The sequence below is a fragment of the Xyrauchen texanus genome, chromosome 46 (genome assembly GCF_025860055.1).
Source record: "Xyrauchen texanus isolate HMW12.3.18 chromosome 46, RBS_HiC_50CHRs, whole genome shotgun sequence".
Taxonomy (NCBI): Eukaryota; Metazoa; Chordata; class Actinopteri; order Cypriniformes; family Catostomidae; genus Xyrauchen; species Xyrauchen texanus.
This window is the reverse complement of record NC_068321.1, coordinates 25659448-25675546: the sequence shown is the minus strand read 5'-3', so window position 1 is coordinate 25675546 and position 16099 is coordinate 25659448. Positions and strand designations below refer to the sequence as shown.

Sequence of the window (16099 nt, the reverse complement as noted above, 5' to 3'; positions counted from 1 at the left end):
AGTTGAGAGCCACTGATCTAGATTGAGCTCAGTGTCCTGAGTAGGTTCCAGATCATTTAGAAAGTTGACAACGAACTTAGAAACTCAGCAGAAATAAGAAATATTCAAGATTAGGGACCAAATGCAAAATGTAAGAATCAGTTACTGAAAAGCCCATGTTAAGCGACCACTTTTCTAAATGTTTTGGGGAACATATGGTGCATCCCTCAAAGTCTATGGTGGTTACCACCCTCCTTGGACTCCTTACTCGATTGTTTTCTATTCCTCCATCATTTATCTTTTCTTATCCATGATTAGGACCTCACATTATGCCACTGAGAAGACCAGATTCAAAAGCAGTCTGCTGTGGGGTACTCCAAACATAGAAGGCCAATGGTGAGGTTGAGCAAAGAAACACAAATGTTTGTGATGGTCTTGTTTCAATTTAGTTCTTATTAAAGTTTGAAGCTCCCGGGTTTCTATCTAATTGCTCTTTCGGGTGAACAGTCAAAGACTTGATCAGATGCCATTGCCTCATGTAGTGAGTACAAGTACTGAATCAAACGTAAGCTTATCTTCTGATATTTGGCCATTTTATATTATTGGATGGATGGATGGATGGATGGATGGATAGATAGATAGATAGATAGATAGATAGATAGATAGATAGATAGATAGATAGATAGATAGATAGATAGATGGATGGATGGATGGATGGATGGATGGATGGATGGATGGATGGATGGATGGATGGTCTGGATGAATGAATGGATGGATGGTCTGGATGAATGGAGGGATGGATGGATGGATGGATGGTCTGAATTAATGGATGGATGGATGGATGGATGGATGGATGAATGGATGGATGGATGGTCTGGATGAATGAATGGATGGATGGATGGTCTGGATGAATGGAGGGATGGATGGATGGATGGATGGTCTGAATGAATGGATGATGGATGGATGGATGGTCTGGATGAATGGATGGATGAATGGATGGATGGATGGATGGTCTGGATGAATGAATGGATGGATGGATGGATGGTCTGGATGAATGGAGGGATGGATGGATGGATGGATGGTCTGAATTAATGGATGGATGGATGGATGGATGGATGGATGGATGGATGGATGAATGGATGGATGGATGGATGGTCTGGATGAATGAATGGATGGATGGATGGATGGTCTGGATGAATGGATGGATGGATGGATGGATGGATGGATGGATGGATGGATGGTCTGGATGAATGGAGGGATGGATGGATGGATGGTCTGAATTAATGGATGATGGATGGATGGATGGTCTGGATGGATGGATGGTCTGGATGGATGGATGATGGATGGATGAATGAATGCATGGATGGATGGATGGATGGATGAAATGATAGATGGTCTGGATGGATGGATGGATGAATTAATGAATGGATGGATGGTCTGGATGGATGATGGATTGATGGATGGATGATGAATGGATGGATGGATGGATGGATGGATCTGGATGGATGATGATGGATGGATGGATGAATTCATGGATGGATGGTCTGGATGGATGAATGGATGGATGATGGATGGATGGATGGTCTGAATGAATGGAAGGATGGATGGTCTGGATGGATGGATGAATGAATGAATGGATGGATGGATGAATGCATGGATGGATGAATGGATGGATGGATGATGGATGGATGATGGATGGATGGATGAATGAATGGATGGATGGTCTGGATGATGGATGGAGGGATGGATGATGGATAGATGGATGGATGATGGATGGATGGATGAATGAATGGATGGATGGTCTGGATGATGGATGGAAGGATGGATGATGGATAGATGGATGGATGGATATGCTATTTCATAGTTGTGGTATGAATTTTCCCCAACACATTCTTCTTTAAGAAAATTAAAGCAGAATATATATTTTTAATTTATTTTTTATTTTTTTATATGTATGGTGCAGTGCATTGTGTTACCTAGAATATCCTCATAGACATTTTCTTCAGATAAAGTGCGAGTGAGTCCTAGCTTAGAAAGCTCGTACAAATCCGCTCGACAACTCTCCGCTGCTGACTGTAGAAGGTCCTCAAACTCATAAGATTTCCTGCAGATGCAACAAACGTAAAAAAAAACTTGTAACTGAGAGAACGAGAGAACCAATCATGTCCACAGGGAATTTAAGACCTTCCACTGGAATAACAAGACTTGGTGTATAAGATTGTTTTTTTGCGCAATCTTCGATTAAAAACAGACCCCCCACACCACAGAGAGGCCACAAGATTAAGATTGCGCCACAAAAAGGGCTAGACTGATAAATACTACAGTTAAAAACAGCTTACTTATAAAGATTGAGGAAAGTAATCCTTTAGGGGAGACCTTGTTTAAAAATATAAATTTTCACATTTGTGTGATATTAAAATCAGACAATAGGCTACTAAATTTGCAAGGTTTTTTCAGTCCATGTATCATTTCACCAATAAACTAGTCAATGAATGGAATGGTACATACCACATAGAGCACTCATAATTAAATAATTATAATCTGTATGGATTTAAGCTTGCAAAGGAATAAATCAAAAGCTAAGCAAGGTGGATTGGGGATGAAAATCAGCCCTCACTTTAGTAAAAAACAGTATGTGGAGGAGATAGGCTACTCATGCTCCCATATTTGTCAGATTTTACTGGGTGATTTGGCAAATGCTTTTGAAACATAAGCTTGGTGAACAGTTTGAAATTTTTGACTTTCTCAATTCAAGTAGATAGGAGCTGTACTTGTATGTCTATTGCCTACAAAGTAAAAAGCCTAACTAGCATGTAGCATGACTTGAAGAAGCAGCCACATCACCAAGATGGCTACCAGGTGGACTAACTCACTTTGCATTAATGTTGTGCTGGCATCAAGCGGCGTAAATGCAGCATTAAGGCACGGTCACATTTACCTTCGCATGGCAACATTCTGAAGGTGAAATACAATAATTTCAATTGGAATCCGCACAATCTTGATTTTCGCTCAATGGACTTCCAGTGGCGAAGAATTTCCAGTCATGGATTTCGTCTGGACTTCAAGTTTGGTGAACTTTGACAGGCGAATTTGCAATAGAAAGTTGCTTGGTTTGGCAGTGATCTCTGTGTGGGCGGTGCTTCATACACAGCTACACTGAATATCCACAATGGACAACTATATCATTTTAGCGGCAAGCTTTTTTATAACTTCACTTTTCCAGAGCACAAAGTAAAGCATTAAAAGAGGCCGCTTGGCAATTACGTTTTTTGCTGTTTTCACACACGCTCAACATTCGCCCTTGCCTTCTTTGCCTGTGGAATTTCGCCATGAAAAGGTCAATGTGACCACGATCCAAGGACTATATGTAGAATCAAGCAGCTGTTTCTCCAAGCCCATGTCCACACAAGTTTTTTTCAGTCTTCAGTTTCCTTAGACATTGTTTTCAATTTTACAAATTACAAGAGGCCCTTTGCAAACGTTTTCAGTGGAGGAAAACAGCATTCCAGTTTGAATGAGAGGCATAAATGCCGCAAAATCAATGCGTTTTCAAACAAAAATGGATTATAAACACTATTACATCATCGTTTTCCATCGTACACAGTATTAAAGAGTGTTTTCTAAAGTCTCTGTTTTCGGTGGAGTAAAAAAAGCCATCCCAGAGTGGATGAGAGGCGTAAATGCAGAAAAATCTGAGCTTTCAAATGAAAAAGTATTATCCACGCTCATTTTGTGTTTTTCATGTGAAACCTCTGTTTTCAGTGTCATAACGTCATCGTTTTCCAAAGTACGCAGTAACTTGCAGTACGTTGCCTAAGAACTTCCTTGCTATGATCAGAGTCTTCATCTCACATTGAGATATATACTAAATACTAAACTCAAAAATACTATTCTATTATTACACTGATATCACCCTGTAGCTCAAGACTGGTTGCCTATTGAAGCTAAGCAGGGCTGAGGCTGGTCAGTACCTGGATGGGAGACCTCCTGGGGAAGGGGTATTAGGAAGTCCAGCAGGGAATGCTCACCCTGTGGACTGTGTAGGCTCTTATCCCCCAGTATAGTGATGGGGACACTATACTGTAAAAAGGCACTGTCCTACAGATGAGATGTTAAACTGAGGTTCTGGCCTAGGGTTCTATGATCATTCAAAATCCCAGGACACTTCTCAAAAAATTCCCCCCATTGGCCCTTATCAATCATGGCTTCCTTAATAACACCCATTCATTAATTGGCTCTATCACTCCTCTCCACCAATAGCTGGTGAGCATACTGGTGCACTATGTCTGCTGTTGCATCATCCAGGTGGATGCTGCACACTGTTGGTGGAGTCCCCTGTTCACTGTGTAAAGCGCTAAATAAATGTAATGTTCATTATGTTTAAAAATGCTGAGTGCACCTTTAAAAATGACTTTCTTATAGGTTCAATAACCAAGTGAGGTACATATGAGTGCAAGAAGCAATCTAGAAGCTTTGACCTTGGAGTACCACTTAATGTTACAATGCTTGTAATCCATCTGATATCAGTCTTCTTACCTGTTGTTACTGTCTCGAGTTCGTCCTGATGGTCTTCTACAAACCCCTGGAGGTGGGGGGCAGGATGGAAGGGGTGGGGGAGGTATGGAAGGTAAAGGGGGTAGATTCCGCCGACCCTTGATGGAACTTTGGATGGCTGTGGGGTGTTGAAAGGTTCTTTGGGGTTTGGGTAAAGGGTTAATAGAAGGTGCTCCAGGTTCACTGTAGACATTCTCAGGATCACAACCTCGACGGCTGCCAGGTCGGCTGCTTACCATGTCCAGAATACCGAAGATTGGTTCAACCCCCCTCTTTTCCATCTCCTCCTGTTCCTCCTTGGAAGCAGGGCAGAAATAACTGCCTGGCATAGCCAAGGACGACTTGAAAGAAGTCTCCTTCATGGCTTGCTCAAGTTTTTTAATGTGTGTCAGTACCAACTTTTTATCCTGACTGGTTTCTGTTGTTTTCCCCAATAGGGCTTTGTCCAATATCCATTCTTTGTCCTTCATCGGTCCCTCAGAAATGTGCTGAGATTCTTCAAACTTGCTTCCATTCTCTTTTCCAGAGTTCTGTCTCTCCCAGGTAAAAACTCTCTTGCTGTCTTTCCTTTGTACTTCATTCTGGACTTTTTTCACACCTTCAGTCTCATTTAGTACCAGGGTTTGGGGGGTTACCCCGGTGGTCTCTGTTTTACCTTCCCATTGGGAGATCTTGTCCCGAATGCTAGCTGTACTTTTGAGACCTGAGGGAGTCCGTGGGGACTTGTTACAACTGCTCAGACCATTCTCAATGGGTCGAGGATTGGAGGGCCCCTTTTGAGCGAGCATGATGGTGTCTCCTGGGCTTTGGTTGAGGTTTCTCAAAGACTTGAGACTGTCCCCGACCCCACACAGGTCTGGCCGCTGAAGCACCACAGATTGGGCCTGGTTGAGCTTCAACCCGCAGCAGTGGAGCCTGAAAAGTCCATGCGAAGATGTTGAAGATATTGAGAGTGTCTGAGAGCCATAAAGTTATTAGACAGTAATTATAGTGCTTTGAAATTTAAATTATCTCCTAGGCCACCAACATATCTCAAAACGTAATTAATGCAAATTAACATTTTAAGAATGAACAATTTTTCACAACCACAAAATGACATAATATCCAAGGTATGTAGACTGCATGCAGCACAAACCAAGTAGCATACAAAAGCACCTTTCTATCATTAGGCCGAACGGTTCTGAACACGGTGAGTAACAGTTCGAGTACATTTGAGCACGATTTGGTACTGTATGATTACACATCGTTCCTAGCCTGGATTTCTCAGCACCTTCAACTAACTATTCAACCATGCTAGTGGAACGCCTTTAGTATGTGGTGACTCACAATCGGTCACTTGCTCAGTCAGTCCATTGTAATTTGTGCAGCACCACAATGGTAAAAGAAACTGCAACCGTGTAAATGAGCCCGGATCAGTACAGAATTGCAAGGTTCTGCCCAATGGTGAATAAAGTGGCTAGATTCCCCTTTGGTATTAAAGGAATAGTTGACCAAAAATTCTGTCAGCAACCTTGTTGCGCTAAAATTGCAAGAATCAAATATTGCGGGCACATCAATAACGTCACACCTCATTGGTTCTCATTGTATTTCATGACCAACGTAATGACATAATGTCGTAATAACCAATGAGGTTTGATGGTATCGGCATAGTCGCCATATCCAATTTTAGCACTTTACAATGATTTAAATCAAGCCTTAAATATCATTCTGTCCTTTTTGTCCCACCACTGGGCTAAAGTTCAGGGTACAGATGTGCATCTTTCTCTAGTAAATAAACACAATCTTGGATTCCATCCAATGATATCACCCCAACAAACAAACAAAGGAAATGCACATCTACCAACTTTGTCTGCGTACCAAATTGTCAAAGAAAAATCAATGCTCATAAACGCCTTCACACTGGCATGCCAAATAGTGATTCTTCTTTCCAAATTCAAACTGTTCAAAACTCAAATAAACTTTCAACAATTTTCTTTTGGCATGTTGTTTTCATTCTGGTGACTGTATCTCATTTCACGAAGCTCAAGGCATGCAAGACGGAAAACTAGGTCAAACTCCAAAATCCCTAGGAAAAGGAGTGTGGAGAGACAGGGGGTGAGGGGAGTTAGGAAAGACTGAAAAATAAGGAGAACAACCTAAAAGATGTGGAAGTCTTGATATGTGTCTTTTGCTCTTAAAGGAGCTCAAACTCTGGAATGTCAAATTAAATAGAAACCAAAGTGTCCTCTACCAGCAAAGCTCACAGGGAAAAGGGGTTTGAGGTACTGAGAGCCAACAAATGTGTTAGAGAGAGGAAGTAAATGAGATTTGAAAGGAGAAGAACCTGTTGGGTTCTCTCTTTTTTAACTTGTTTTCTCCAAATCTGGCTTGTAGAGACTTCCAATGTCTCTCATTGACACAACTGAGCAGAAAAGACTTCATTAAAATGAGCTCACTCGTTTCGCCAGTTCTCACACTGCAGGTTTTTAAGCTCGTACTAACACACTGTGGATTTGCAGACCGCCACGGGCTGGCAGCGCCAAAGGGGTTTAATTAACTTTAGGTAAAAATAACTTTTAGACTTGTCCCCAAAATCACCCTCAAGATGCCACCTAGGGATGTTTATAAAGTCTTTCAATGTTTATGTCATTAGACAAGTTTGCTTTGTACTGTATATCATTGGGTGTATTTCAATGTAAAGTGAGCTTCACTATGCCATATTCACTTTGAATGGTGAGGGGCATTACATTTTGGGAAGTCATTGCCCATTTTGTTATAATATATATTAATGTTAAGTTGACTATGTAGCAGCAAAATTAATGTTTACAGCTGTTAAGATTGTTATGATTTATCATCGGTCTAAAAAAACAACAAGAAAAAACAGATAATCCCGCCCAAAACTCACGGCATTGGTGAACAAATTTTGCTGTGTTACGCAGCGCAAACAATCAGACTGCAGTTCTCTTTGGTGCCACTAGTGGTGCAGATAATGTGCAAGACCACTTTAATAATATTGAAATAGTTTTAAAACAATTGTTCGATTTCTGGTGACAAAAACATACATACCCTTTAGCTGATTGGTAGATGCAGTCCTCTGTGTTCGTGCAGAGCAGTAGCGCTCTCCCGCCAGTCATTGTGCTAGCAGACGGCATTCTAAACATAAAAACACACAGAAATACACTAAAGTTTACTCACAAATATTCAAAAACACACAACTACTACAATCTAATGTAAGGACACTTACATGGCAGTCAGACACATGCCAATTACATAATACCATGTTTTGGGGACATTATGGTAATACGTTGGTTTTATCAACATATAAATGGTAAATGGACTGCACTTATATAGTGCTTTTTAACCTTAACGGTATTCAAAGTGCTTTACACTGTGACTCATTCACCCATTCACACACCAATGGTGGCAGAGCTGCTATGCAAGGCGCTAGCCTGCCATTGGGAGCAATTTGGGGTTCAGTGTCTTGCCCAAGGACACTTCAGCTTGTGGAGTCATGTGGGCCGGGAATCGAACCGCCAACCCTGCAATTAGTAGTCAACCCGCTCTACAACCTGAGCCACAGCCACCCCAAATATATATAATTATAGTTATATACAAGGTAATACCATGTTTTTTGGACATGAACCATGATAATAACATTATTATGGGCATATTCTTTGGTAATATCATGGTTTATTGCACGTCACATGGTATCATGTTCAATGGACATTTACCATGGTAATACCATGTTTTTGCACATGTTCCATGTTAATACCAATGTTTTATCCACATTTACCATGTTAATACCATGTTTTTGCACATGTTCCATGTTAATACCAATGTTTTATCCACATTTACCATGTTAATACCATGCTTTTGCACATGTTCCATGTTAATACCAATGTTTTATCCACATTTACCATGTTAATATTATGCTTTTGCACATGTTCCATGTTAATACCAATGTTTTATCCACATTTACCATGTTAATACTATGCTTTTGCACATGTTCCATGTTAATACCAATGTTTTATCCACATTTACCATGTTAATACCATGTTTTTGCACATGTTCCATGTTAATACCAATGTTTTATCCACATTTACCATGTTAATACTATGCTTTTGCACATGTTCCATGTTAATACCAATGTTTTATCCACATTTACCATGTTAATACTATGCTTTTGCACATGTTCCATGTTAATACCAATGTTTTATCCACATTTACCATGGTAATACTATGTTTTTGCACATGTTCCATGTTAATACCAATGTTTTATCCACATTTACCATGTTAATACCATGCTTTTGCACATGTTCCATGTTAATACCAATGTTTTATCCACATTTACCATGTTAATACTATGCTTTTGCACATGTTCCATGTTAATACCAATGTTTTATCCACATTTACCATGTTAATACTATGCTTTTGCACATGTTCCATGTTAATACCAATGTTTTATCCACATTTACCATGGTAATGCTATGCTTTTGCACATGTTCCATGTTAATACCAATGTTTTATCCACATTTACCATGGTAATACTATGTTTTTGCACATGTTCCATGTTAATACCAATGTTTTATCCACATTTACCATGTTAATACCATGTTTTTGCACATGTTCCATGTTAATACCAATGTTTTATCCACATTTACCATGTTAATACTATGCTTTTGCACATGTTCCATGTTAATACCAATGTTTTATCCACATTTACCATGGTAATACTATGTTTTTGCACATGTTCCATGTTAATACCAATGTTTTATCCACATTTACCATGTTAATACCATGTTTTTGCACATGTTCCATGTTAATACCAATGTTTTATCCACATTTACCATGTTAATGCCATGTTTTTGCACATGTTCCATGTTAATACCAATGTTTTATCCACATTTACCATGTTAATGCCATGCTTTTGCACATGTTCCATGTTAATACCAATGTTTTATCCACATTTACCATGGTAATGCCATGCTTTTGCACATGTTCCATGTTAATACCAATGTTTTATCCACATTTACCATGGTAATACTATGTTTTTGCACATGTTCCATGTTAATACCAATGTTTTATCCACATTTACCATGTTAATACTATGTTTTTGCACATGTTCCATGTTAATACCAATGTTTTATCCACATTTACCATGATAACACCATGTTTCAGATCATGTAACACGGTAATACCATGGTTTTATTAACTTTTACCATGGTTCAATGAGCATATAATATGATAATACTGTATTTTCGCACATGTCCCATGGCGATACTAATTTGTTAAGGGCACGCACCTTGAAAATATCATGTTTTTAGTTATGTGCCACAGTAATACCAAGTTTTAAGGCATGTTTTATTGTAATACTATGATTTTATGTACATATACCATGGTAATACTATGGTTTTCTTTAAAGTACCTAAGAGTACCATGTAAATACCATGATAAATGAATATGTGCATCAATCCATGTAATACGAAATGATTACCATCTGATATACATCACTGTACTATGTTACATCCACACTATTTTTCGGTAAGATGACAGAAACATTCCACATGTCACAGCAATGGTTGGGAAATAATGGATTTTTCCCCTCTTTTCAACAGTCATTCATTTACCAGAAAAAACAAAACAGCAATATCCCCATAACAGGACTGGACTGGTGAGTGACTCACAACCCAAATACAAAAGACCACATTTAGAGAGTTTAGACTAAGCTGGTTACTATAGTTTTAGGTATGTGGCAACATCTGAAACAAACTATCCCTATTTGGCTCCCAGTCACAATAACATCATATGTTGGCGTTTGCTTAGGCAAGCATCTCTATTACTATTGCTTGTAATTAAAGGTAAGGATTTGAACAAACCCCTAAACCCAAGAATTAAACGTTGGCACGTCACCACGACTCACATTCTCTTTGTTAACTGCTGTTAAGCTTGTCAAAGTTAAAAGATTCTTGTCATAATTTAGTTCGGCTTAAACGTAAAACAAGGCTTCTTGACTCAGCGTGACCTACGACCTCTCACTTCTTTCTACTCTGTGTTCTAAAGAGCCAGTAATTATCCGCCATTCAATAAAGAACGTGCTAACCAGTTGGGTCTGTTTTTGAGCGATCCGCACTCTTGAAACAGGTGTTACCACTTAGCTAGCACATTTGTGAGGATTCTCATGTGTGTACGTGTTCGTTCTGTTTTGCCAAACGGAAGTACGACAATGTCCATGGGAGATATGTGGGGGGGCAACATAAACGAACCCCATGTGTTTCCATGTTCGGCAAGCGCACACGCGCAAGACCTCAACTATTAACTCACATTCCAAGCATTCTACCACAACTGGAGGCCGCCATAAAACCTTCAACTCTGGTTTAGATGACGTAAAGGTCAATAAATTGTGCTATCTCTGAGACTTCCATGATGTCGTGCATCTTGATTGGCCCTCTGGGTCGTATAGTTGGACTCTATTGGTACTCAACATGTTGATCTATCTGTATGCAAGTAATCTTTGGCATCTCATTGCCTGTTTTTCTGTGTGTCGGCACTTTTTTTGACACTTCGGTGTGGTGCGCCTGCTAATGTATGAGTATCATTATAAACTGTCCAAAACTGCTGAAAAGTAAATGTACTTTAAAACCATCAGATCAGATTATAATACAAATAAAATCATTAATTATATTAATAATAAAAATTATCAAATATATACAGTATAAGTCAGTTATACAATATATTATGATAAATTAAACATTTAATAATAAAATGCATAAATGAGCAAATCTATTTAAATAAATTATCATCTATATATTAAAAAAATCACTTGCGAAACGTTATAAATATAATACAATTGTAATCATTATATAATTATAAATTATATTAATAATAAAATAATGCAAACATTTTATAATAATAATAATTATTAAATAAATAAATGTATATACACATATCTATAAAATATATACATATAAACATAAACAAATAAATAATATATTTTTTTTAAAATTAAACATTTAATAATTAAATGATTAAATAATACAATTTTAATTAAAATACAACTATAATCATTATTTAATCAGATTAATATTACAATAATAAAAACATATTATAATTATTATAAAAAGAAAAAAATTATTTATATATAAGTAAATAATATAAATATTATAATAAATTAAACATTTATTTATTAAATGCATAAATACATAGATAAATAATCATCTATTTATTTCAAAACTATCAGAGCCACTTACAAATAGTTATAAATATAAATCAATTACAATAATTATTAAAAAAATATTATATTAATAATAAAATAATACTAATTATTATTATTATAAAAATTATTATTATAAAATCACAGGACTTAATGTCCACAGACCCGTCACTCTCACGTCTGTGGTCATGAAGTCATTTGAGAGACTGGTTTTGGCCTACCTGAAGGACATCACTGGACCCCTGCTAGACCCCCTTCAGAGCAAACAGGTCTGTGGATGATGATGATGTCAATATGGGACTGCATTATATCCTGCAACACCTCGACAGACCTGGGACTTATGCAAGGATCCTATTTGTGGACTTCAGTTCAGCCTTCAATGCCATCATGCCTGATCTTCTCTCAACCAAACTGTCCCAGCTCTCCATGCCCACCCCAATCTGTCCATGGATCACCAGCTTTCTGACAGATAGGCAGCAGCTAGTGAGACTGGGGAAAATCACATCTGGGACCCTAACTATTAGCACTGATGCTCCTAAGGGATGAGTTCTCTTCTCCCTGTACACGAATGACTGCACCGCAGAGGACCCCTCTGTAAAGCTCAGAAGCCCAAAAGTCATCAGACTCTGCCACCAAATTAGACTGAAGGGAACTACAACGGACCGTCAGGACTGCTGAGAGGATTATTGGTGCCCCCCTGCCCACCCTCCAAGATCTGTACGTCTCCAGAGTGAGGAAACGTGCAGGTAGAATCACTCTGCCCATGCCCTCTTTGAACTGTTGCCCTCTGGCTGGCACTACAGAGCACTCAGCGCCAGGAGAACCAGGCACAAGAACGGTTTCAACCCTCAGGCCATTTACTACATGAACAATTAAACTTCCTTCAGGACTCCCCATAGTGAATTAATGTAAATACATGTCTCATGTATGTAAATTCATTCATATTTAATTCAATAACTGTACATACCCCTACCTTGCACATACATTACCACTTGCCCATGCACATACGTCATTCTATGTTATATGTCCTATTATTTGTATGTCTATTTATACTCTTACCTATAATGTTCTGTGTTCACTTGTTTCTCCTATCACCCAAAAATATTCCTTGTGTACGTGAGCACACTTGGCAATAAAGCTAATTCTGATTCTGATAAATAATAATAAATGTACACTGGCAGCCAGAAGTTTGGAATAATGTACATATTTTGCTGTTTCGGAAGGAAATTGGTACTTTAATTCACCAAAGTGGTATTCAACTGATCACAAAGTATAGTCAGGACATTACTGATGTAAAAAAACAGCACCATCACTATTTGAAAGAAGTAATTTCTGATCAAATATAGACAGCAGCATCACTCCAACAACTTATCCTTGAGTAATCATGCTAAATTGATCATTTGATACTAGAAAATCACTTGCCATTATATCAAACACAGCTGAAAGATATTTGGTTCATTAAATGAAGCTGAACATTGTCTTTGTGTTTGATTTTGAGTTGCCACAGTATGCAATAGACTGGCTTGTCTTAAGGTCAATATTAGGCCAAAAATGGCCAAAAAGAAACATGTTCTCTAGAAACTCATCAGTCAATCATTGTTTTGAGGAACGAAGGCGATACAATGCTTGAAACTACAGTCTTCAAAGATAAAGCACAACTGGCTCTAACAAGGACAGAAAGAGATGAGGAAGAACAGATGTACAACTAAACAAGAGGATAAGTACATCAGAGTCTCCAGTTTGAGAAATAGACGCCTCACATGTCCTCCGCTGACAGCTTCATTGAATTCTACCCGCTCAACACCAGTTTCATGTACAACAGTAAAGAGAAGACTCAGGAGGACTTATGGGAAGAATTGCAAAGAAAAAGCCACTTTTGAAACAGAAAAAGTAAAAGAAATGTTTAGAGTGTGCAAAGAAACACAGACATTGCACAACAGATAATTGGAAAAGAGTGTTACGGATCTAAACCCCATTGAGCTTTTGTGGGATCAGCTAGACTGTAAGATGTGTGAGAAGTGCCCGACAGGACAGTCACATCTATGGCAAGTGCTACAGGAAGTGTGGGGGAAAGGTCACCGGAGTATCTGGACAAATGCTACATTAACTACTTTTTCTCTTTTCTCACTTTCAGGCGATCTACGGTTTTAAATGATTTCAGCTGTGTGTGTGTGGGGGGGGGGTTAGGCGGGTGTTGGGGGAGAGTCAGATGTTTGTCGAGCAACATCATCATTCCTCACTGCTCTCTCCATTTTTCCCTCTGTGAAACCGTGAAGAATGGAGAGAAAGCTAAGAGTCCTTGGAAGAAAAGTTGAAGAATGTTGTGTAACCTCGCAGGAAAGGTAAATTACGTAATGAGTTCTCTTTAATATCTCAGTAGTATGCTCTCAAGCAATGAGATTAAATAGAGACTATTGTTAAAGTCTTCTCAGATAAGAAAAAATAAATATTCCCTTTAATCCCACATGTGTCTCCTCTAGAGTTTTATAAGAGATGTTAGTGTCTTGATAGCCACCAAGTCCAGTCTAGTCAAGCCATATTTTGTCAAATAAATCTAAAGTCTTCCATAAATGTGTCAGAGAGTGAATCCGTGACTTCTAAAACAGTAAATCTGGCAGTGGTTGTGTTTATAACCTCCATTTTAATGCCCGATTCTTTTCAGCTTTGGTTCTTCTTTGTTCTGTGCACTATTGTTAAAGTGACCCCAGCGAGATAAGGTGACCTAAACAATAATGTGGAGAGAGTGAGCCATCTGTTCTGACCAATAAAACCCTCCATATGACCTGAGGGACCTCTACCTGTCCTGCCCCCTAACCTGATGCCCATCAGCGGATTGGTTGACAGGAAGTTCATTGTTTTGGACAGAAACTGAAGAAATGGCTCAAAGGAGACTATCCAGTTGATACAGTCCAGACCAGTAATGGACAGAATTATCAGTTTTGGGTGAACTATTCCTTTCATAATCACATTATAAACAATGCTGTTACAGAAAACCCAGATCATATCAGCGAAGGACAGTGCGGGTCAGGCTACGGCCATCAGAGCCCATCAGTAACGTTATGTAAGTGACTAACAACCATAACCAAGAGATCTCTATCGAGTCACACAGAGAAGACGGTTACTTAATTAAACAATGCAAAAAAGGCTATTTCTGATGTCAGTGGCGGCTGCTGGTCTTTCAAAGAGGGGAAGCTCATTTTCGGCCTACATTATAAACTTATTTTCCCTATTTTTTGCACTAAATCAATCTTAGGTGTTGATCTGCCCTGCTGTTTAATTCTAATTTTTTCCTCGTAAGGAAGACTTTCAAATGGCTCCGCCAAAATCAGGTCGACAATATTAGCACCGTCTGCCATCGTGCACAGTTTCACCCGCACTGACGCTAGCCTAGCCTACTGTATGAATGAACGAACGAACGAACGAACGAACGCTCTAAAACAAAAATATATTAAACTTGGTAAAACTGAAACAAGGAATGTGGTGTATAATTGTGTGAAATGTATTATGCAAATTGACTAGCAATTTCAGCCAAACAAATATAAAGAAATAGGTTGCAGCAGTTTGTCTTTCGACTACACTTGAGAAATCCGCTGATGGGACTGAGCTCGAAATAGCTTCAGTGACTTCTTATAGTACAGATTCAGCTGTCAATCAAAAGGAGATGCAGTCTTTCGACAGATCCTCCAATCATCACGCTGAAGCCCGAGTCCGGCCAGCCCACTCCTCATTCACCCCCAGAGACGCTGAGCGTCCGTGGGCGGACATAATCGCAGCATTTATCCAATGACCGTCTATTTTCGAGCACTGAAAAAACTGTTCAGAGCAGCCCCGTTGAAGTCAATGGACGCTCGGCTTCAACAGGGAAATGCACTGACGCTACGGGAATGTATGAGAAGTAAATCGAGTCAGCCAACCTGCTATATGTAATGTAGCTGATTCTGAACGAACTCGTCTTCGAGATGAACGTGTTCTAATGCATTTTTAGTCAATACATTTTTTACACAATAGTACATATTTGACCATTATTTTTTTGACATTATAGGGGAAGCTCAGCTTGCAGTCTTAAAGAAATCCCCACTGTCTGATGTACAAGAAAACCTTTTAGTGTGCTTGATAGCCTCCCTACCCTAAACCTTAAACCTAATCCTAACCGATAGTGTCACAAAAAGTACACGTGAGATGAAAAACACAACCACGTCGTTTTGTGGTGCTACTATGGCACTCTCAGCTCACGTGTCGACCCGAGAGCTCTTTAGGACCCGTATCCTTTACATCACAAGAGCAACGCTCTATCAGTCGAGCTACCACACAATTGAATTGCCCTTGAACAAGCTTGTAAATGTAGTTAGTTATGTGAAGCAAACGTTCAAATAAGTC

General features: G+C 38.9%; 1 protein-coding gene across 2 annotated transcripts in view; it reads right to left on the bottom strand.

Annotated features, from left to right (window-relative positions):
- The window catches only part of si:dkey-82f1.1 (DENN domain-containing protein 2A), a 57049-nt gene that overhangs the window by 25104 nt on the left and 15846 nt on the right, over positions 1 to 16099 (bottom strand). For both annotated transcript variants that reach the window (XM_052119695.1, XM_052119694.1), the window contains exons 2-4: positions 7579 to 7665; positions 4516 to 5448; positions 1956 to 2083 (exon numbers count right to left, since the gene is read on the bottom strand). In XM_052119695.1, coding sequence (XP_051975655.1) covers positions 1956 to 2083; positions 4516 to 5448; positions 7579 to 7664 — 1147 coding nt within the window. In that variant the 5' untranslated portion in view covers position 7665. The remainder of the gene's footprint in view (positions 1 to 1955; positions 2084 to 4515; positions 5449 to 7578; positions 7666 to 16099) is intronic.